Source organism: Chaetura pelagica, unplaced genomic scaffold, assembly GCF_000747805.2.
Source record: "Chaetura pelagica isolate M959 unplaced genomic scaffold, ChaPel_1.0 scaffold138, whole genome shotgun sequence".
Lineage (NCBI taxonomy): Eukaryota > Metazoa > Chordata > Aves > Apodiformes > Apodidae > Chaetura > Chaetura pelagica.
The window spans coordinates 400,101-422,668 of NW_009954215.1; the positions used below are offsets into that span (position 1 = coordinate 400,101).

The 22,568-nt window shown below is 36.3% G+C and overlaps 1 protein-coding gene across 1 annotated transcript in view; it reads left to right on the forward strand.

Moving 5' to 3' along the window:
* The first annotated feature begins 5,495 nt into the window (after positions 1-5,495).
* Positions 5,496-22,568, forward strand: part of CLEC16A (C-type lectin domain family 16, member A) — a 51,114-nt gene continuing 34,041 nt past the window's right edge. The window contains exons 1-11 of the mRNA XM_010003285.1: positions 5,496-5,620; positions 6,373-6,506; positions 7,244-7,392; positions 8,022-8,127; positions 9,672-9,677; positions 10,018-10,141; positions 11,051-11,225; positions 12,389-12,442; positions 14,857-14,970; positions 19,094-19,322; positions 20,584-20,713. Coding sequence (XP_010001587.1) covers positions 5,496-5,620; positions 6,373-6,506; positions 7,244-7,392; positions 8,022-8,127; positions 9,672-9,677; positions 10,018-10,141; positions 11,051-11,225; positions 12,389-12,442; positions 14,857-14,970; positions 19,094-19,322; positions 20,584-20,713 — 1,346 coding nt within the window. The remainder of the gene's footprint in view (positions 5,621-6,372; positions 6,507-7,243; positions 7,393-8,021; positions 8,128-9,671; positions 9,678-10,017; positions 10,142-11,050; positions 11,226-12,388; positions 12,443-14,856; positions 14,971-19,093; positions 19,323-20,583; positions 20,714-22,568) is intronic.

Here is a 22,568-nt window from a genome sequence, read left to right on the forward strand (position 1 = left end):
CTGCCGCCGGTTCCGCGCGGCTCTTCCCGGCCCGAAGCTGCCGGAGCGGGTCCCCTGTGCGGGGCGGGCTGGTGCCCCGCTCACCGAGGGCAGGACGCGGGGCGTGATGTCATGTCGCGCTCTCGGCTGCGATACGTGTTTGCTTGGTTTTTAATTATGCCACAGACTCCTTCGGTGGAGTAGGGTGTAAGAAGTGATGAATACAAGAAATTTCGCTTTCCTCTCGAGGGAGAACTTTGTTTCCTGGTAGTGGCTAAGACGGGGAAGCGAGGAGCCTGGTCCCAGCCTGTAAACAATAGAGACCTTGTGAGGTGTGCGTGGATCTCGGCACCCGGCGGTGACTCACGGTGGCCAGGACGGTGGTTTTGAAGGTCCAGGGGATATACCCTGGTTAGAGGGCGCAGCAGCTGACGCAGAAGTAAAGCCCTTGAGCTTGAGAATTTCAGCGTTGCTCTCCAGAGTCTGACATCCTTGTGTTACTGCTGAATGCAGGAGGTGGAATAGATTTGTTGTGGCTCTGCCACCGGAGAGTTGAAAGGATGGCAAGGGACGAAACTGTTTTAAATTCTCTGTTCCATTTTAAGGGTTCTGCTATTGCGAGAAAAATGGGACCCACTGTTTTAGCTTTTCTTTCTACTGAACAAGAAAAGGGGGTCATTAAGAAGGGAGGCATTTTGTAACTGAAATCACTGAATACATAGCTCATTGAGAAGTAAGTGGCTGGTAGTTTTCAATGATTAGTCAGTCAAATTACAGGGAAGACATGAATGGGGGCTGACACTAATGAGTAGAATGCTCTTATACAGGATTTGGATCTTGCAATTACCTTATCAAGGTGATTTAGGGATTCTGATCTTTGTCTCTAAGCTGGGAAAATGTTCAAAGCCAGCAAGACTAATTGAAATGCATTACTTTTTACCAAAGACAGGGAAATCAAGCCTGTAAATACAGAACTGATGAGGCAGTAGCACTGCAGAAAGTAATTCTGAAAGCATGGTAGGTCAGTCTAGTAAGTCAACATGATCTGGCACTGCAGGAAGGAGGGGGGAAGTCATCCTCAGATAAAACATAGGAATGTTGTATTTAGCATGCAAGGGGTAGTCATAGGGCTCAGTGCTAGTGGAGCTTTAAGTCTGTCTGGTTTTGATATTGCACTTAAAGACAGAGCAAGAATGCTAACCCATTATTAAAATTGAAGAAACTGAGTTTAAGTTTAGAAAACATAGGCTGGTGAGAGGGAGACTTCAGGATGTTAGAATCTTTGAGGCAAGAAAAATGTGATTATATGTTCTCTCGGGGCCATGGAGGGTAGGAAAAGTGATACCCTATTTCATTTGCAGCAAAAGGGAACCAGGCTATAAATGTGGCTTGTGCTTGACTTCTTATCTGAGAATTTTGAAGTATATAGTTCTCTACTAAAATATTAACTTTGTTTTGTTTGCTTTTTTGCATGTGATTTCTTTAATTACGAAATTTAAAATGGCAGTATGTAAAGGACAGCCAAGACCTTTGATCTGTTTAGACTATGTATATTTTAAGTGTTTGTTTCTTCACATGTTGCATGTGATGAATTGAGTAGAATGCACCAACCTTGCTATGACAGGTTAGCTTGGCCTATAAAAGGTATATTATGCTATGTTACGAGAGAGAAATTAACCCCGGGGAATATTTTTATTTCTTAACATGCATAATGTGAAGTTTAGTCCAAACTGTAAATGATAACATCTGTTTAGCAATGCTGAGAGAGTTACTGCTTTCTCAATGCTGGATCTGGAACTTCCTTTCCCTTCAGCTTTAATGCAGTTTGAGGTTTGCTTTTCAAATTTTATTACTGAGTCTTTCTGCAAACACCCTGAGAAATTTGTGAGGCTGTTGTACCAACTGTTTTGATACTGTCTTTTCACACTAGTGAAAACAGAGTGTAATCCAGCTTTCTAGTACCTTGCTAAATTGTGGGCTGGGGAGACTATGGAATGGTACTGTCAACTTCCTGGGGGTTCTAACTATTTTTATTTTTTTTCGGAGAATTGACGTTTTCATGCCCTTTGCTTAGTATCAAGGGAATACCAATAACTTCATCATTGGAGAAAACCTAAATATTCTGGAACCAGGAACAATGTTAGGGATTGCTTGTGAAAGTGATTACGTAAAATTGCACCTCAAAAAGGCCAGAATCCACTTCCTAAAGGTGGCATCCATTATTTTGAAACAAGGCCCTTTTCTCCTCACTTCTTATATACTTTCTGCTTTATTATATACTTCCAGTTCTAAAAGCAAATAGATGAAGGCTGGTTTAGGCAACAGTCATTTTGCTACACAAACTTGAAGCTAGTGCCTTCTCACAAGCTGTATGTTCTTCTCTTTCTCTTGTGACCTCCTTAGCACGTAAGCCCGGCGTTCTTGTGTAAGTCAGGATTTTTTGCAGCTCTCTCCAGCCACTGACTGTGATACTCGCTGTACTCACCTTCTGCAGCTCCTCAGGAGCTGTGACCTATGGTTAAAGTACCACAAAGTCTTGCATATTGCCCAGTTGAGGATAGTATAACCTCAGAAGATGAATGGTCAGGTCTCCTTGAGAGTGTAACTATCTTCTTTCCTCATCTGTCTACAAACTTTGACTTTGCATTGGAATGGATGAAGATGATTTTTGTCATTTTCCCCAGTTTATAAGTGATGTATCTGAACCATTTCTGAAGAGTTAATCTGATAATAACCTTGATGTTATTGGTGAAGTGAAAGGCTCTGGAACTTAGCTTAGTATCTTTGCTTCTAGATGTAATTTTTTTCCTACTTTTTCTAAGAGGTATTTTATATAGCCTTGTTTGTTACCTTCAGGTATGTTTCCCATTGTTGCCTCTACACTTGGTATTTTAAGTGGATACTGATGGCACAAGAGATTTTGTACCATTAGAATTGAGTGCTGAGCATTTCTCATGACTTGGTCAGATGCAGCGTCCACAAACATGTATGAAGACTTGTTTCTCAGCTGATTCATTTCCTGAAGGGTTGTCTGTACTGTACATAATTTCCTCTATGAGAACATATTTAATTACATAGTTACAGGCAGCATGAAGAAGCAAACATGTTATGGTTATTCATATGGAGGTTTTTAGATTTCAGTGCTTGACTTCCTAAACTCTTACCTATTTTAGTGCATTTTTGTAAGTAGGAAAGTAATTAATACACACACTGTATTAATGAGTTATATTATCCCTTTGAGCACAGTTTCTTACCAGAAAAATGTTCAGTATTTTGTTTGTCCTCTTAAGTTGCTGACAAAATCTCCCACCAATTTTGATGATACTGGGTGCCTTGACACTTCCTGTATGGTGGGTTTTCATTAGGTTTTTGTTTGTTTGAAGCCAGTTTTCAAATACACAGAGATAGAGTTGACAAAAACCTCCTCTTTGAGCTTTTAGCATTTAGAGCACAAACTCAACCGTTTGTAATCAGCATTTAAAGGCAGGCATTCAGGATTTATGTAAATATAAAAATACTGGGTTTGTGTAAGACTTCATATTGTTATGATATGGTATGTTGCAAATATTTTAAGAAAAACAAAGTACGTGCATGGTTTCATAGAATCATAGAATCTTAGGGTTTGGAAGGGACCTCGAAAGATCATCTAGTCCAACCCCCCTGCCAGAGCAGGGTCACCTAGAGCACATCACACAGGAACTCATCCAGGTGGGTTTTGAATGTCTCCAGTGAAGGAGACTCCACAACCTCTCTGGGCAGCCTGTTCCAGGACTCTGTCACTCTCACAGTAAAAAAATTTTTTCGGATATTCACCTTGATCCTCCTATGCTCCAATTTGCACCCATTACCCCTTGTCCTATCACTGGTCATCACTGAGAAAAGCCTAACTCCATCTCCCTGACACTCACCCCTTACATATTTGAAAACATTGATGAGGTCACCCCTCAGTCTCCTTTTCTCCAAGCTAAAGAGACCCAGCTCCCTCAGCCTCTCCTCATAAGGGAGATGTTCCACTCCCTTAATCATCTTTGTAGCTCTGCGCTGGACTCTTTCAAGCAGACTTTGCTTGACTGTAGGAGATAACTAGATATCAACTTTTCCATAGAATGATTTCAATCTGAGCAATTTCTATTCTGGTTTTGGAAAATTAATATTGATTTAGGAGGGAAAAAACTGGTAAAGGAGAGAAAATTTTTTACTGAAGAGAAAGAGTATGAGAAGCCAATCTTTTCCTCCTTCTTTCCTCTACTGTCTGGTAGGGTACATCACCTTAATGTGATGTAGGCTTTATCATATTGCTAATTCTGGGGGAAGGAGAAGGGAGCATGCAGTACATCAAGTTCATTTTAACTGTGACTTCTGACAGTTGTTTACCTCTCAGTGTCCTTGTGTAGTACTCAACACAGTACAATCATTATTTGATTATTAAGCAGTATCAAGATCAGCCAACATACAGCATTTTACCATAATAGCAAAATAAACTTCTCTGAAATAGCTTCTGCTTCCTTCATGGCTTGTGAGGACAGACTGTGTCTTGCAACAAATCCTGTGAAGCTCTGACCTACTAAGTGGCAGCTCAATGGTTGAAGATTTCCCCAAAGCAAATTTTGCAGATTTTAAGTAAACTTTTTTTTACTGAACTCAAGTGTGAAAAAGGTTCTGCAACTGGGTAATAGCTTGTTTTGTCTTCCTGTCTGAGAAATATCTGGAACAGCCTGATACGTGTGTTCAGTTAACTGGCAGTTTAGCCTCCAGCTGCATGTTTGCCCAGTGCAGTGATTCAGTTTCTTGGTGTAGATAAAATTGATGGAAATACTATTTTTTTAAATGTGATTTCAATACAAACCTTTCAGATTTTAATTAGCTTCCTGTCACCCGTGTAATATAAACATACATTTTTTTTAAACTTCACTAGACAGCCTTAAACTCTTGCCCTTTGAGATGGTAAAGCTGTAATTTGCCACCTTCCCAATCAGTATTTCTATGCTTGAAGGGTCATAGACCTGATGAGTAAGCTTTGCCAAGATGAATGATTAGGCTTGACAGTCCTGGTTATTAACCATCCAATTGATGTGAGAAGAGAAGGGATTTAACTTTTCTCTGTAGTTCTGCATGTGCCCCTTTCTAGAATTAGATTTTTCCATCTCAGCTACTGCATGCTTGCCTGCTTCTTTCACCTTTTTGTTGCTCACCACTCCTTTGACTTAAACATACTTTGAAAGAAATTCACTAGTGTAAGAAGCACCACTTCTGGTTCTATGTTAACATATGCGTAAGCATTCATAACTCATCTGGCTAGTTATGGATTTGTTTCATTTCTCACATTCTTTTTAACAGTTACTTTTCTCTCTCCATCAATATTAAAAGGAAATGTTAGGATTCTTACATTTTACAGTGACAGTAAAATAGTGTGTGTATGTCTGTCTACGTTAAGTTACAGTGACCAAGACAAACATGATGCATGTGAAAGTGGCAGGATACCATATTAATTGTAATTATTTTTCTCTTTTAGGTACATGTATCATGTTTTGACTAAAAATACAACAGTAACAGATCACAACCGTAATCTGCTGGTAGAGACTATTCGTTCTATAACAGAGATCCTGATATGGGGGGATCAGAATGACAGCTCAGTATTTGAGTAAGTACTTCTAAGAAATTTTGACTCTTTGTTTTGTTGTTTGTCTGTTTTTTCTTTGAATAATTATTTGAGATCTAGTCCAAAAGGCTAACTCTTCCAGAGCTGCATTTCCTGACTGTAGCTAGAAAGCTGTGTCCTGTAGTAGGTGGATAAGCAGGTTCATATTCTTATTATCCAAAGGATCATATTCTTATTATACAAAGAAACAAAGAGTTAACAAAAAAGTTTTCCAAGTCCAGACCCTCTTTCATATACTGCTGTTGTTTGACTGTCAGATCTTTAATATGAATACAAAATCTAACCTATTTTATTGCCTGGATTTATTAAATACATCTATTAATATCTTATGACTTTAACTTGTTCAATTTATATAAGATAGTAGTAATAGATAACATTCTAGCCATGATATTTAGGGGTATTGTTCAGATGTTATTTTAATCCTCATAAAATACCATGATAGAAAAATAAACTTCAGAACAAATCTGACTGTACTGATGTTCTTTGGCTGCTTCAAGACACTTGTTCTTTTATAAAGGTGGTTTGTGTTACAGATAAGTAAAGCTAAAGTGTTTGGTGGTGTTCAGGGAGTGGTTGGTATATTCTTCTGTTACACTGGTAAAACTTTGCAAAATAATTCTTCATAAATGTAGACCAGATAATTTGGCAAACTTGCCTAGAATCGTATCTGACCCTAGTAAAATTATGTTCCTGTTAAAGACAAGTGACTTAGTAACACCTCTATTTTATTTCAGCTTTTTCTTGGAGAAGAATATGTTTGTCTTCTTCTTGAACATCTTGCGTCAGAAGTCAGGTCGTTACGTATGTGTACAGCTCCTGCAGACTCTGAACATCCTTTTTGAGAACATCAGTCATGAAACATCACTGTGTAAGGACACACTTCTAAACTGTTTAGGATTAAGAGATCAAGATTTGATTGAATTCCCTCTCAGAAGGCCCTCGTGTCCCTTCACAGAAGAAAACTATTAATTCCTGAGTCGTTTTAATTGAACGCTACTGAAAATACAGTGTAGTTTGACTCCAAAATACCTTTTAGTGTAAATTTTCAGTAGTACAATAGTACTTGTTTGTACTGCTGAAACAGTTCTTTAGCACATTTCAAGGGGTTCTGTAGTTGTGGGCTGAAATGTTCACCTTGCTGCTTCAGATTGAAGTGGAACTCTTGTATAATTTTGTACTGGAGTTTTTCTGACATCATTAGGACTGGCATTCAGCCACTTGTATTTGTTTCTGAGGTTTCAGAAACATATAAAGAGGACAGAGGATTAATAGTTTAATGTACTCCACAACTATCTTGAAAAATCCTATACAAGTCTTTGAGATATGACATTGGGAGGAAAAGAGTTGTTTTAAGTGTTAATAGCAGCAAAGCCTATATAAATTGAGGAGAGTGAAGTGTATTCTCAGTTGTCTTGCTCTTGGGAGCAAAGACTTTTGTGGGAAACAATTGCCTTATATAATCCCTTGAAGCCATCACTTGAGTTGTTTGTGTAAAAATTGGGAAAGCATCAGGTAGCTTGTTGCCAGCTGGCACTTGAAATACAGCTGGTTAACATAATGGTTTATTTCTTTCTGTTAACCTGTGAAATGTCTCTTATTTTTCAGACTACCTGCTCTCCAATAACTATGTAAATTCTATTATTGTTCACAAGTTTGACTTTTCTGATGAGGAGATCATGGCATATTACATATCATTTTTGAAGACTCTTTCCTTGAAACTCAATAATCATACTGTACATTTCTTTTATAATGAGGTAAGTGAAGCAAAAGGAAAATAATTTAAATTGGAAATATATGCCAATGTGGCACGTTGTCTGTTTAATCTCTTGTCTTAGTTTGTCCTGCATTTATTTTTATACAGTAATATCAGTGATTGAAAATTTGGTTGTGGAGATCTCTGCAAAAGTATGATTTGTCCTCATACAACTATAATAAAATCAAAATCTGAAAGTCAGTCTTATATTGGACTGTTTTGGTAGTTCTGAAGTCTTCTTCCCTGATAATTCAACTTGTTTATGGCTTGTTTTCTTGTGCCGTTATAAACAGAATCTTTTCTGTTGCACCACTTCGTTCTAAGAGGCTTAGTCAAAGTCCGAGTTGGCCAAAAGGCCAAAGTTGAAACGGATTATTCCTTGCTCCATTCCGCTTTTCTCCAGACGGGGGCGTTAAAGCCTTGAATATGTGCAGAGTCAACATTTGCAGTTCGTTTTAATGCAGAGCTACAAATGCAGCTGACTCTGCACTGTAAAATCATTTCCCTTACATAAGTAGGACGTAAAAATACCAGAGTGGCACAGGGAAAACAGTTCACATACAGAATTCCAACAAATATTCAGTACATGTTTTGGTTAATTCATGAATACTTTCTTTCCTCTTGTTCCAGCACACTAATGATTTCGCTTTGTACACTGAAGCTATTAAATTTTTTAACCACCCAGAAAGCATGGTCAGGATTGCTGTTAGGACTATAACTTTAAATGTCTACAAAGGTATGCTTTTTATACATATATAAAAGAGGCATGTGTACAAAATGCTTGATTCATTTTGTAGCTTAATTTTTGGTTATTTACATTATTTGCGGATTATCTGTCTAAGAAATTGAAAAGCTTGGCATGTTGACATGCTTCAGGTGCACATTTTGGTTTTTATGAAATGGAATCCCAAACCTACAGTATGTACTTGTAATGAGTAGAGTTTCCTCACAATGAAACTGGTTTAAAAACGAACTACAGAAGAGTATCAAAAACACACAATGGACTTCAGCTTCCCTTCCTACAGAGATCAGAATGTGACTCTCTTTAAAAACCAAAAAGAATAACTCCAAAACCAAAGTACTTTAAGAATATCAAGTATTTTTTTACTAAAAATCTTGAGCTTTGTAATGTATGAGGCTGTAACTTTTTTTCCTACATGGCTTTGGATCTGAAGTGCATTAGAATGTGCTTGTAGAGCTCCTAGAGGCAGCAGTCACTCCAGGCTAAAGAAGAGCTAGACCATTCCCAGAGGTGCCCAATGAAGGCAGGGAGGCTGCAGTCACAAATTCCTGTACTTCGCCTACCAGTGAGACATAAGTAAATAAAACTTCTCACTGAGCATGGTTACGCCCTGCAGCAGGTTTTCCAGAGAAACTGAGGAATCTCTGTGTTTTGAGATGTTCAAAACTTGACAACACCCTTAGCAATGTGGTTGAACTTTTGAAGTTAATGCTACTTTTGAAAATTGTTTTTGACTAGACAACATACAAAAGTCACTTCCCCCTAAATTTTTCTTGGGGTCTGTAAAATCTCTAACAGACTGAGAATATGGGTGATCTCTGTGGAAAAACGGGTGTGTATTCAGAACTTCTACCTCTGCAATCAGTGTACTGTGAGGTAGTGCCTATTATGTAATATGTACATGCAGGGCTTCTTATTCAATCAATTTTAAATTAAATTACATTTTTAGTTTGCCCAACTTTCTATCAAATAGTGATTTGATTACAGTCTTCATCACAGGATAATATAAGATTATTTGTTTTTAAACAATGAACAATTGGCTTTGCAAATAACTGGATAGGCTTCATAGCACTTAAGTTCTTTATAGTGTTGACTGCAAGGGACAAAATGGTTTTCTTTTTTGTGTGTTGAGAAATTGTCACTTGATACTTGTTCTCTACTTTAAGGAGCTGTAAAGCCAAATATGAGCTCATGAAAAGAGCAAAGCACAGGCTTCGTATCCTATTGGTTATATATTTATGTAACTAAATGTTTTATGGTTAAAAAAATGTGCTTGTCTAGAATTTTCATTGCATGTTGTACTGATATAAAGGTTAGACTTGAAAAAAAGCACAGTTCAGGTGTTCAGGTTTCATAATTTTCTGACTTTTGCATATATTCTGATCTAACACCTACTCTGTGTCTTTTAGTTTAGATGCTTTGTGCTTTAGCGTTTTAAACCCCTTTAGAGGATGCCGCTATCCCAGTTCCTAATCCTGTTAACTGTTGTCTTTCTTTTGCCCTTCCTTCACTGATGATTCCTGTGTTCCTTAATGCAGTGTCATGTAAGTCTAACTAGCTTGACTTTCAGCATTACTGCTTTATTCTTATGCTTTTTTCCTCTTCCTTTTAATATAGAATGTGCTAAAAAAACCTTTCTGAATTCCACCAGATTTGTTTCTCTTCAGACCTATGTGCATATATCAATATTAGGCTCATTCAGGCTAACTAAGAATTGATATGATGCTTTTCTAGATGTCCATTTCATGCATAAGACCATGCCAGGTATATTCTTGAATGAAAAGCTAGCATGTAATAAAAATTCAAAAGATACTTTGTATTTCTTTAAATTGCCTTTTTTTTAATTGGCAACTGATTTACTTCTTTGTAACGATTTCTCTTCAGTGGACAACCAACCTATGCTGCATTATATTAGAGATAAAACTGCTGTCCCTTACTTCTCCAACCTCGTTTGGTTTATTGGAAGCCACGTGATAGAACTGGATAACTGCGTGCAGACTGATGAAGAGTAAGCTTTTACAGATGCTGGGTATTGAATGGACATGCATTTCCCAGAAATTGATACTCTCCTTATTTTGATTGTAATAGTCCAGTTAAGTTAATTTCTGAATATGTTTCTGTGTAGATGATTAAATCTTTTCATTCTTTCAACATTTTTTTTGTAATTCTGCAAATGAATAGTGGTTAATGCTGTGTGCCCTCTCTGTGCTAATACTTGTACAAGTAAATTAGTGTTTGGCAACATGCTTTTTCTTCAACTTTGTTTTAGTTTATGCTCAATTTAGTAGATATCCAGAAGACAAAGGTATTTTGTGCTTCTCAGTCTTACTAACTTTGGGTTTTTTTAATGTTTCTTTTCTGTGTATCATCTTAGTATAAGAGCTTTCTAAAAAGATTCTATGCAAAAAAGGAAAACTGGAAAAGTGGACTTTACTTAACATATGAGCTGTCAGACCTAAAATTCCTTTCAGTAATTGATAGTGGAGTATTACACAGATTTTCCTGATTCGGGTTATTCTTAGTTTGCCTTCCCACCTTCACCTTAGAATGAACAGCTTTTTCTTGCTTTCTTAAAGTGAAGACATAGGAGTTAAACACAAGATAGATTTCTTCTTTTATTTTTTGAAACAAATATCACCATTTTCTGTGGTTGGTTTGTGAAAAGACCTGCAGTTGAAATAATTTAAAAAAAAAAAAACATTGCTTCTGGAAACTTGGGAAAAAAACTTGTATGTGCATCCTAAAGCACATATAAGCCTGAACATTCTGCTAGCTGCATTTGTTACTGAAATCATCCTCTTTAGGCAGTCAGTCTGCACAAGGTGATCTGGTGGAAGGGATACGTGTTTATTCTTTCCTTAAGTTTTTAAGATTTTGAGAACTGATTGTATTGGAGACTTTCTGCTTTCTTTTTCAGGCACAGAAATAGGGGCAAACTGAGTGACCTGGTTGCAGAACATCTTGATCATTTACATTACCTTAATGATATCCTTATCATTAATTGTGAATTTTTAAATGATGTGCTGACAGATCACCTCCTTAATAGGCTCTTTCTTCCGCTTTACGTGTATTCATTAGTAAATCAAGATAAGGTAAGCTTATACCTGCAGACAATTGTGTTTTATAAGGTGTTACTTTCAGTATGCATAATTATTTGTTCAGCAGGTGTATTCTGTATTTGAATCTGATATCATTGATTTATTTTTAGAACATAGCCTTTACATTTAATGGAAAGCTAATTTTTAATAAAATAAACTGTACAGGTTCCTGTATTCACTTGTCTTATAAGAAAATTAATTAATTTTAATTGTTAGGATTTTTGGGTTGTTTTGGGTTTTTTCCCCTTCCCTCTTATTAATTTTCCATAGTGGTGTTTGTTCTTAAAATACACCAGGCTTTGTGACTTTCAACACACCTTCATTAAGTAGAGGTCAGGTTTCTTGCAAGTTAATGAATTCAATATATTCATGTGCATTGAATAACAATGAGCTTCTTATTTTGCCATTGATAATATTGAAGCAGTTTTCCTGACTTCTACTTTAGTTTCAGCTATTCTGACTCTTTCCGTTCACACACATTAAAAAATCTGCTTATTCTCCTGTTTTCAGGCAGATACCTGTTAGTGTGAATTTAGAGATACTTGCAATCATAAAATTAAGGTGTTCTTACCTTTTCAGATGACGGAAGAATTTATTTAGTGATGGTTTTCCAAGTATCATAAGTGTATTTTTAGAAACATTTTCATTACTACTGGTATCTAAATTTAGCACTCCTGTACTTGAGTTATACTTCACATATTTTTGTCCAATGCGATTTACCTGATTTAGAAAATTGTCTGTGAAGAACGTGGTTTTATTATGTGAGCAATATTTCATCGTTTCTGAATAGCTGATTCTTTGAGTAGATGTCAAAGAATGATACCAGAGCTCCTTTTTGAAGGACTAGTAGCATACTGAAAACCAATATACTTCTTAGGTACTCATCTGTTAAATTTAAGTTACTGAAGACACTATGAAAGACCATAATCAACAGCAAAGTTTTAAGCATGTAAAGGGACACATGCATTTGGAGAGTGTTAATTTTAAATAGCTTGTAAGAAGTGGATGTTAACTAGCATGATGCCTTCTGAATATTTTTTTGCAGAATGTGGAACAATGCAGTGTTAAAGGGTTTGTTTTAAATAAAATACTAAACTGTGTAAATGCTTTAACTTTGTGTAAATAAACCAACATTTCTTATAACATTTTTCCCATAGGGTGGAGAGCGTCCGAAAATAAGTCTCCAAGTTTCTCTCTATCTTCTTTCTCAAGTAAGTATTTTTGTCCTGTTTTGGAATCTTTTACAGTAGAGTTATCATTTCTCAATGACTGTATTTTTGTCTGTTTTGGCAAAGCCATTAATGACAATTTGGCAAATAATGTTTTAACCCAGTCAGTTTGTTGTTTTGTTTTCTTTTTAAAGCAAGATAATTTGTCTTTTTATGGTCAGAAAAATAGCTGCTGAGTTTACTTAAGATCATTCTTTTGAGGATCCCATAGTGAAGGTTAGAGCATTCAGTGATCATAGTTTGTGTACACTGCCTGACAAATGAGGCATAATAAAGCCATGCAATGTGCTGGGACAGAATTTAGTAAACTTGCAGGTGAAATTTAGCTAGATGCTGTGTTGCACTTCGAATCTGCCAAAGCTGTGCAAGATTCCAGGTTTGAATTTTCCTCTTTGAAAAACAGAGGAAGCATGGGATGTTTTGATTGAGTTGTTTGTTTGGGGTTGTTTTTTATTTTTGTTTAAAAAACAAACAACAACAACAAAAAACCCCAACCACAAACAAACCCCAAATAACCCACCACCACCAAAATCTCAAACTTCCTCACAATTTTAATTTCATTGTGCCTATACCTTAAGTCTATAATTAAGTACTTGTTACTTCATATTCTTTCCAGTCCCATTTCCTTTTCTTTCTGGAGCTTATTTTCAAATGAAAAGTGGTTTACAGTGGATTTTTTTTTTTTATTCTAGAGAAAAATAATATTTTATCCCTGTAGTCTTCAGTGCGTTACTATGAGAGTAGTTTTCTTAAATTATTTTCTCTGACAATAATTTTGACTTGTGTTCATAGAATTTATACTTTTTTCTTTGCACTTAGGATTTTACATTTTGCAGTAAAATTTTGTGATTTTACAGTCATTTTAATATGATCTGGCCTGTAGCCTCATCTTCTTATTTTGAAAAACTTTCCTGAAAAATGTGATTTTCAGGATAGTATAACTTGATGCTTCTTCATTGCAACCTAAAAATTTATGGTGAGGTGGGAGCTCTTTGCCACAAGTACAACCTTGGGAGCAACAGGTTCTTGTAACTAAAGGGATCAGCATGCTGGCCTCTTAACATCTTGCTTTCAGCAGCAGTATTGGCTAGGTATCACTTAAAGATTTCTATGTTCTTTATGTTTTTTAATAAAGAAAATGGAACTTTTTTCCAACCTATAAAGAACTGGGAACAAATTTTGTGTATCAGAATGGGATGTGATGTAGAAAATCAAGCTACTTTTTCTGTAACCAGCAGAAATGCATCTTTTTCCACCTCTTATTAATAAGAGTCTGTGTTTGATGGAGTGGGATCTGAAGAAATGTGCACTGAGTAGATGATAAACTTTCTTGTTCACTTAATTAACATAGAACATACTTATGCCAAAGCATGCCTGTGCATAGCTGAGCTATGCTTTCTGAATTAGATTTGTGAAGTTGTTCCAAGTATTTCTGAAGTGTGTTGTGAATTACCAAAGTTTTACTTAGGTCACCACTCTGTGCTCATAATCACTTCACTTTTGAAGGTCTGGAATGATTCTGACTTTAATCCAAAAACCTGTGGAAAAGAAAGATGTTTATCTAAATATTGTGAGAACAATGTTTGGATTTACTGATTTAGAAATTGTTTGGGGATTTTTCAGCTAGAGCCACTGTTTAGGAATCCAGCTTTGATATTCCTGTGAAGAGAGAGGTTCTAAGCTGACAAAAGGCTCTTGCAGCTGGACCTGAGCTGGTTCTATCCAGAAGCCTATTGTTTGCTAGGCCAACCTCGTAAAGCTTTACTTCAAAATATAGTGGTTAGTATAAACAGAACTATGTTCAAGCACTGAAGCTCTTCTGGGTAAGTGCTTTAATGTAAGGCCCTTACTCCTGTGTTATGTAGCTGCTTTGAAGCTAGATCATCATTCATTGCAATTTCATAACCAGAAAAGCTGCTGTTAATCCAGTTCAGCCTGTTACATGAATCACAGCAGAGTAATTGTGTGCACAACACAAACTTGCTGGCATGCAAGAAGGTCAGTGGGTGCTGTGCAGCATCATCAGTTTGTGTAGTTTCTCAGAAAAAAACAATTTTCTGGAGCAGTTTTTATCTGTTTCTTGCTAGAATATCACACAACTTTCACCTCAAAGCTGATGAGGAGAGAGAATGTATGGTTTTCCGAAGGAGGGAAGAATATGAAGGATTATTAAAACTAGGTATAGTAAAATGGAGAGGCCAAATACCTGGAGAGAATTACAGTCTTTTGTGATTTGAAGTAGATTTCATGAGCTGTTGGTGTTTCTTATTGTTCTGTATATGCAAACTTAAGATACCAGTTTAATAAGGTCAAAGAAGTATGTTCAGTGACTGAAACTGTGATATATATGTGTTCTGTAACACGTCTGATATTTCTTTCTACCCTTCTTTTAATAGGTTTTTCTAATTATACATTACGCCCCTTTGGTGAACTCATTGGCTGAGGTTATACTTAATGGTGACCTTTCGGTCTTTTCTTCTAAAGTTGAGCAAGATATACAGAAAAACCCAGTAAGTCAACTACTAAACTTTAACATTTTTATTTTTAGAGGCAAGTTGAAACACAAAATTAGGTATCTGGAAACTGGTAAGCTACAGGAATTGTGTTTGGAAGAGCAGCAGTAGGAATTATCAGCTTTGTTTGTTGGATATGATAGCAGTAAAATGCTCTGTGCAACTTGCAGTATTATGTTCTTGTCAAGGTTCCAATATTTCTGTGTATGCATATGTATTTCAGGCAGTTATATAAGAATCTGTAGGGGACAAAATGAAATACTTAGTTGCTTCTGTGGGAGTCAAACACTGCAAAGGCTTCCTTCATTTTTATGGGACACTTTTATAATCTAGCCTTCAGTGTTTAGGTTTTGTTATCAGCTCTTTGATAGTAAAACAGAAATGAGTCATCACAACTTTACTGTGAAGTTACTTGGTTATGCAACTTGTAGTAGAAATGAGAGACCTAGAAAAAAAACAACACCTGACTTTTTGGTAAATCCCTTGGATATAGAAGGAAATGAATTTTTTCATCTGAACATGCCCAAAGTTTTAGCAGTAAAAAAGATCATCTCTGGAAGTGTGCATCAGTAAGCATAATAGTTTATAGAGCAGCCACAAGCAGATGGGAGTGCTGTAACTGTCATTGCCCTTGTACCTTCAGGTTTAGTCCTGTGTAGTTGCTGCTAGGTGGCTGTTAGTGTTTTTCTAAGTGTGTCATGTACATGTTTTTTTCTCTTTTATTGTGGGATTCAGAGTTTGTGAAATGCTTGCTTGTTAATTTGTAAAGGCCTGTTTGGTGATAAGAAGGGAGATATGACCTTACTTTGGTTAAGAGGCTTCTGACTGTAGTTCTGTCTAAAGATTGAACATGTCCCCTAGTATCTGACTGGTCAGCAAAGAGTTACTGACTGAATGTTTAATTCATAGCAAGCAGTAGGTAAATTCTTATGAATGTTCTTTGCCTGCAGTGGCTATATGTCTGAGAGTTTCAAGGGGGAGATAGGCTTGAACTCTTCCATGATAGAAGTCATCTTTTTCAAACTTTTTCCTACTGTGCAGCAGAAATTGAATGGGCTGATTTTAGCCAGTAGTTCTTGGGTTCTGGTATTTTGTACTGTTGACCTTGATATTTCAAACCTAATCTTTTTTAGAAAACGCTACAGTGGAATGGTAGAGCTGACTGAATGCAATCTCATGTGTTTGCAAATGTCTGAGCTTCTGCTAGCTGTCTATATGTCATGTGTGTTACTTGTACCCGAAGCAGCTTTGTTACTAGGAAATTTGTGGTGAGAGGGTAGGGCACAAGTTGTTGCAGAAGTGAGATTTTCTTTTCCTGTCACAGTTACTGTACAGAATTGCAAAATGTTATGTATGTTGGTGTGCTGGTTCTTATAAATTTGTGTTTACCTGTTCTCTGTAATACTATTTAGGTTGCTGCTTCTTACTGGTCTTAAAGATGTGTCCTCATGGCATGTAAACTGGAAGTTCTGTCATACCTGAACAGGTAGTAAATAGGAGGGGTATTGACTTTCTAGGAGAGACAGTGAAACAGCTAGAGGTGAAAGTTTGTTACAGGGAGAGCAGAGAGGTGGCATTTCTGGTGGATGAGGAAGAAGCTCTCATGGGAGAAGCTTCAGGTTTAGGAAATTCAACCATACTATTCTTCAATGAAACTTTGGAGGGGAAAACCTGTACTGTCAGAAAGCCTACTGGTAGAGGTAGATTATTTGCAGAAAGAGCAGGAAGTAATCATTAGCAGATGAGTAAAGAATACTTAACAAAAAAGCTTAGAAGGGTTGCACTTGCTGTGTATAAATGCAACATATCCAGAGTTATTTAAGGCAAAAGAACAATGGTAGTTGTCGTGAGAGGAACAAATGATACTTTTTACTGGAAATCACTTTGTGGAAATCACTTTGTGGAAAAAAATCACCGGCTGATCTAACTGCTGAGAGCTTATGAATTGGCAATAACCCATGGAGATCTGCTGCACATCATAGGGCAGTAATGACTGCCCAGCCTCCATTGAACAGCTTCTCCACCTCAGAAGTATAGCAAATTAAAATACACTTTTCTTTCCATATTTTTTCCCTGTATTTGTCTTTCTAGGTGGCATCAGAAGAAATACTAACTTATCTCCGGATAAGAGTTGAATATGTGTAGCCACCAGAATGTATTTAAAGTTGTTAGCAGTAATCACAATAAGGTTTACCTTGCTCTGAGATCTGTTCTCCTGCATAATTTGGATGTGGGCCAGTTCTACCTACTTCGTGTTCTTAGTTTATTGTTTAACCTACTTTCTCCTTCCTGTAAAAGCTACTACCAGCACTGCCTTATTTTACCAGCACTCATTGAAGAAAACAGAACAAATCTGAAACTAGAATTTAAAAACATTTTAAATGTATGAAATAGCACTATCTCAAACTGTGTAACCAACTTAGTATATGATTTATCTAAGTAAATCCTTTTGAAGTCTGATTTTAGAATGTTTTAAATTTATAGCCTTGTTTTATTTAGCAGAACAGAATATATATGTTAATTTTTTCTTAGCATCATTTCTTGAGGTGGACCAGACCATGGTTTGGTGCTTACAAACGTGTCTGTCTATTGGTTTCTTCTATTGCTTTGCTTATAAGGCTAGCAGTGTTAGACATGTGAGGATGTTAGAGGCATGCAGACTTCATAAAGAAAGTAGCTACAGAATTCTAGGAAGCAATTGTAAGAAGTGAATGCAGGGAAGGGAAAATACATTATGCAGCTTGTGTGCTAAAGACTAGGACTTAATGTGTTCTCCCCTTTTATTATTACTTTTCTGATCAGAAGCCATCAATAAAAGATTGTCTGCTTGTAACTCTGGTTGCTTTAAAACTTTATGTTGTACTTCGATCAGACTAAAAGTATATCATAGAGGTTACTAGGGGACATTAAGTGTCGTGAATTTCACATTGTGGGTTTTTTTGATTCCTCCTTTTGCATGGTTTGATTCAGTGCCAAGTATAAGATTTCTATGAAGCTTTTTTTATAAGAAAGCACCAGCCAAATGTGATTGAAGTATCAAGGGCTGAAGGGTGTTTCTGTAGCAGTCTTGTTCTGCATAAACCCCTGATGGCCAGAAGCCCCCCAACCATGTGTTGCACTCCTCAGAGATGTTCGGCTGATAGATGTGTATAGCTCTGGGTGACGGAGAGCATGGACACTGGTAATCCAGCTGGCAGGCCTGACAAGTGAGAAGGGAGCTCAAAGCATCACAGCTCAGAAACAATCTGCAGAATTGTGGGACATAAAGATTTGTTAGTCCTGCTAATCACAGAATTTCTTGTAGTGTCTCGTGTCTTTCTCTAAGAATACATTGTTCTCTGTTATGATGGTACAGACTCCTAGAAGTATTTCTTTCCTCTGGGAGAAATTTGTCATCAAAATTTATTTTCTTGTTCTGTAAATTGGTAATCAGGAAAATCAAGTATTGGTTGAATACTGTTTGTCTCCTTGTCCAAAAATAGTGTATTGACTTGAAAGATAAACTTCTGATATCTTTGGGTAGAACATGGTTATATTAAATTTTAACAAAGGAAGTGGTGTTGTTTTTCTGGACTTGTTAAGTCATTATCTGGAGGCCTAAAACAGGTTGATGTCAGTGCCATTTGTTCCTGGTTGATACAAGGACTAGTATGATGATGAGGGAAGCTTAAGATTCAAATAAAGCTTGTGGTACAGAGCAATGGCTTTATCTCTGCTACTGCCATACTTTGTATTAGAACATTGCTGTCAACACAGACTTTGTGTTTTGCTGGCTTTATCCTTTTTGCAAAAGGTGTCTTAATTTTGTAGGTACTAGCTGTCCCACCTGTTAAGAAAGCTCAAAAGAGTTAAAAAACTTAATAAACTGCCATTGATGAAAAAAGGAGTTCTATATCCTTTTGTCTTAAGATGGCATACTTTTTAATATTTGTTCTGTAGGTTATGTTGCTTTGGAGATAATTGTTCTACGAATGATTTGATAAAACTTGAGGTCTGCTTTCTTGTATTTTGTAATGGATTTGAGATTTGTAAGTGATGTGCTTATTTTCTTTTACATGAACTATCAATTAGAGTTCCAGATGTCTTCTTATAGCTCAATGTAAACTCTTCAAATTTACAGGCAAAGTCAAGTATCCGATGTTTCATAAAACCAGCAGAAACACTTGAGAGGTCTCTTGAAATTAACAAACAGAAGGGGAAAAAGAAGGTGCAGAAAAGACCCAACTATAAAAATGTTGGGGAAGAAGATGAAGAGGAGAGAGGATCTGAGGATAACCAAGATGACCTAGATAAAACTAAAGGTACAGAAGCAAGTTCGAAGGGCGTGAGAACAAGCAGTGAAAATGAAGGTGAGTATATCACCAAAGAGATATGCTTAGAATTTGGATACTTTTATTTACTGTATGGACTTAGTTGTGACCTGTTATTTGTTCTCTTTTTTTAGTAGGTAAAGGTGGGACCATTAAATTTGTGTCAGTGTTTGGCTGTATTTTTTTCTCATGTTAAATCTTCTGTCGGAACATGTACTTAAATTGGTTTAAAAAATTATGAAAGTGTTTTCATGTCTTCCTGTAGATTTTGGCCATTATCACAAGTGGATGCAGCCAGGTGTACATGATTATGGAGGCTTTATAAGTAGACTTTACAGCTTTGTAACTTTTTCCACTTTACCTTTGGAAGTTGGTTAAGATTTTTTTAATTGCGTAAATTTTTGACTCAATGCTAACGTTAAGAATTTATTTTATAGGATGAGAGGTCATAAAGAATATCAGAACTGTTTATTTTACTAGTTGGCAACTTAGAAGGATGTACATAAGAAACTAGTGATTATCTGAGATACAAATTGAGGAAAGTGTGGCAGAATTGCATGCGAGCTATTGAAAACAAGACCTTTATGCTTTGACAGCCCTCTCCAAACATAGTTGCATTTTGATTTAGGTGAACTGTCTGAGAAAGCTTTCCTTAAGTAGTGTCCAATAACTGGTGGTGTATTGTTTGCCATGATTTGAAGAAAGTATGACATGATCTACTGTTCTAACTGGTGCATTTAGTAATCATCTTTGTCCAAATTCTTAAGCAAAAGCTGGCTTTGGTCCCCATGTGTCTACTTAAAGCCAATGGGTATGAAACACTGGGGACCAGATACCCTGTTTGCTGTAGTTGTAGAAATCTATTTACACCCTCTATGAAGTTTGATGTCCACCTATGCCCCAATCTCACCAGCATTTTCAAAATTTTTTACTATTTTTTTTTCAGAATGAGATTCTATGGGTTTTCTTCCTGTGGTTTGGAAGGGAAGGGAGGCTACTGTTGCTTATTTGCTAAAATAATCTGTGTGTTTGCTTTACCTATATTGAGTATATGTATACATTTCTTACAGCTGTTAAATTCCTTAAAGAAATGAAAAAATGTAAGCAAACTATTTTATTGGGAAGAAAATTTGCCTAAACTGTGTCATTCACTAACCTTTCTGAAGTTTTGGTTATCCATCTTACCTGTAGTTTCATCGGTCACTTTTAATGCAAAGGGAAACTTAAAACGGACTTGTGATAATGGTTTGTTTGAAATATCAAATTTTGGTTGTTTTGGGTTTTTGTTCTTTTCTTTTAGAAATAGAGATGGTCATCATGGAGAGATGTAAACTGTCAGAATTGTCTATCTCTACGGTGACAGAACAGAATACAACTGATGAAGAAAAGAGTGCAGCTGCCTCTGGGAGTGAGATAACAAACTGGAACAGGTATAAAAGAACTGTAATATATTTTGCTGGATTCCTTCCTCACTTGCCTTCTCATTAACTCTCACTCCTCTTAAGGCATGTTTCAAATCTTCCCCAAAATAAAATTACAGGAACTCTTCTGGCTCTCAAATAAGTGGGGCAACAGAAAAATGGGACATGGCCTCTCTGCTGATCAGTTTTGGAAAGCGTACTGTGCCTTTCTGAAGTTTGTGCTTCCCTTTATTGCAGTTGTGATGGCTTAATTTGGTAAAGTTGAATTACAGAATATTAACACAATAAAACTAGAATTTTCTAAACCTCTAAATTAAACCAGAGAACTTTTCTTAATGGTACTTATGGTCACATTTGTTAATGTTGTACACACCTGTAAGAAATAAGGAAAATTCCTCAGTTCAGGGCTGAGTTTTGCAGAATTTTAGTAGTAGTTGTTATGAATAAACTTTACTAAATTCTTTGCAGTTTCCAATGTCCATTAGCATGTCTTAGGGTTATTGGAAAGTTCTCTTTGTGATAAGATTTTTAAGTATTTCTGTGAGCAGAAATTGCCCTGACGCCAGAGTTTAAACTTGGATATATCAAATGCCTATAAGACACTTCCTCAGCAAGAATTTTGCATTCTTGTTATTAGTGTTAAAGAGAAGAAACTGAACGTGACATCTCTGACACAGAAGTATATTGCAAATGTCCCTTGGGGAAATACATGACTTTAATAGGATATCAAATTTATTTTTAAACTTGGGAAATGCTGCTTAGTATTCCCAGAATTTCATTCTGTCTCCATTATAGCTTTGATGTAGCTTAGATTACTTTCATTAATAAAGTTAACATTTAATTTCACTGTAAAAGTGAAATTGAACCTTGACTTGAACTGGCTTTAAAATACATCATTCTAGATTACTGACATTTTGACTTTAAATATGTGCCAAATGGCTTTTAGAAAGGAATTGGCAATGACTGCATTGAATACTAAAGCAGCTGAGGTGTTCAGGTCTTGAAAAGTGCAAAATACTTACCATGTGAGACAGCAATGCATTTGGCAAGTGTCTGCATTTCAGGACTGTCTTGATCTGCAGATATGATCTGACAGCATCCTGCATCTTTTCTAAAAATAGACAGAATCGAAGAATGTACAGAGCTAAAAATATTCTTAACATAAGGATAAACATGTCGGGCATTTTTGGCCTCAGTTTTGTAGATACATTTTTTAAAATATAGGTGGATAGGCTGCTATAGCTTAACATTTTGTGTTAGTCTATATGCCAAATGTAATATTTGAAACAGTAGCTGAATCTCAAGAAATTTGCTGAAGTATGTGTTGCTTCTTCTCTGCATGGATTGGAATCACTGAGACTTGTGGATAAGGTGCCTATGGTAGTGGAAAAAGCAATGATCATGCTTGAAGTAAGAAGATATTCCAAAACTGGAATAATCATTAATGGTTGTGATGACAGTGATTCCTAATGTGTTGCAGTCTTTAACTGGGACACACTACACAAGAATAAATAGTTTCAATATTCTTATGGCATTTGAATTATTTCTTCTATCAAGTCATTAGTAAAAGACTAGTGAAAAAGAGGAAGAAAATGCGTACAGATTTAAGATATACAATTGAAAATGTAGCCTTTCATATTAAAAGTGGTTTTTAAAACATATCCATTAGTTGTTGAAAAATAAAAGGAGAACAGCACAGTTTGCGTTTAAAAAATCTGTAGCTGTGAAAGGTAAGTCAACTTTTCAATTTCTCTTAGTCCTTTTGCTACTGTGAAGAACATAAAAGAGAAAGTCCAGGTATTTTTAGTGTGTTTTATTTTGATGTGCCTCACTACTGGAAAGGTTAAGCCTCAAGGTTTGTTTT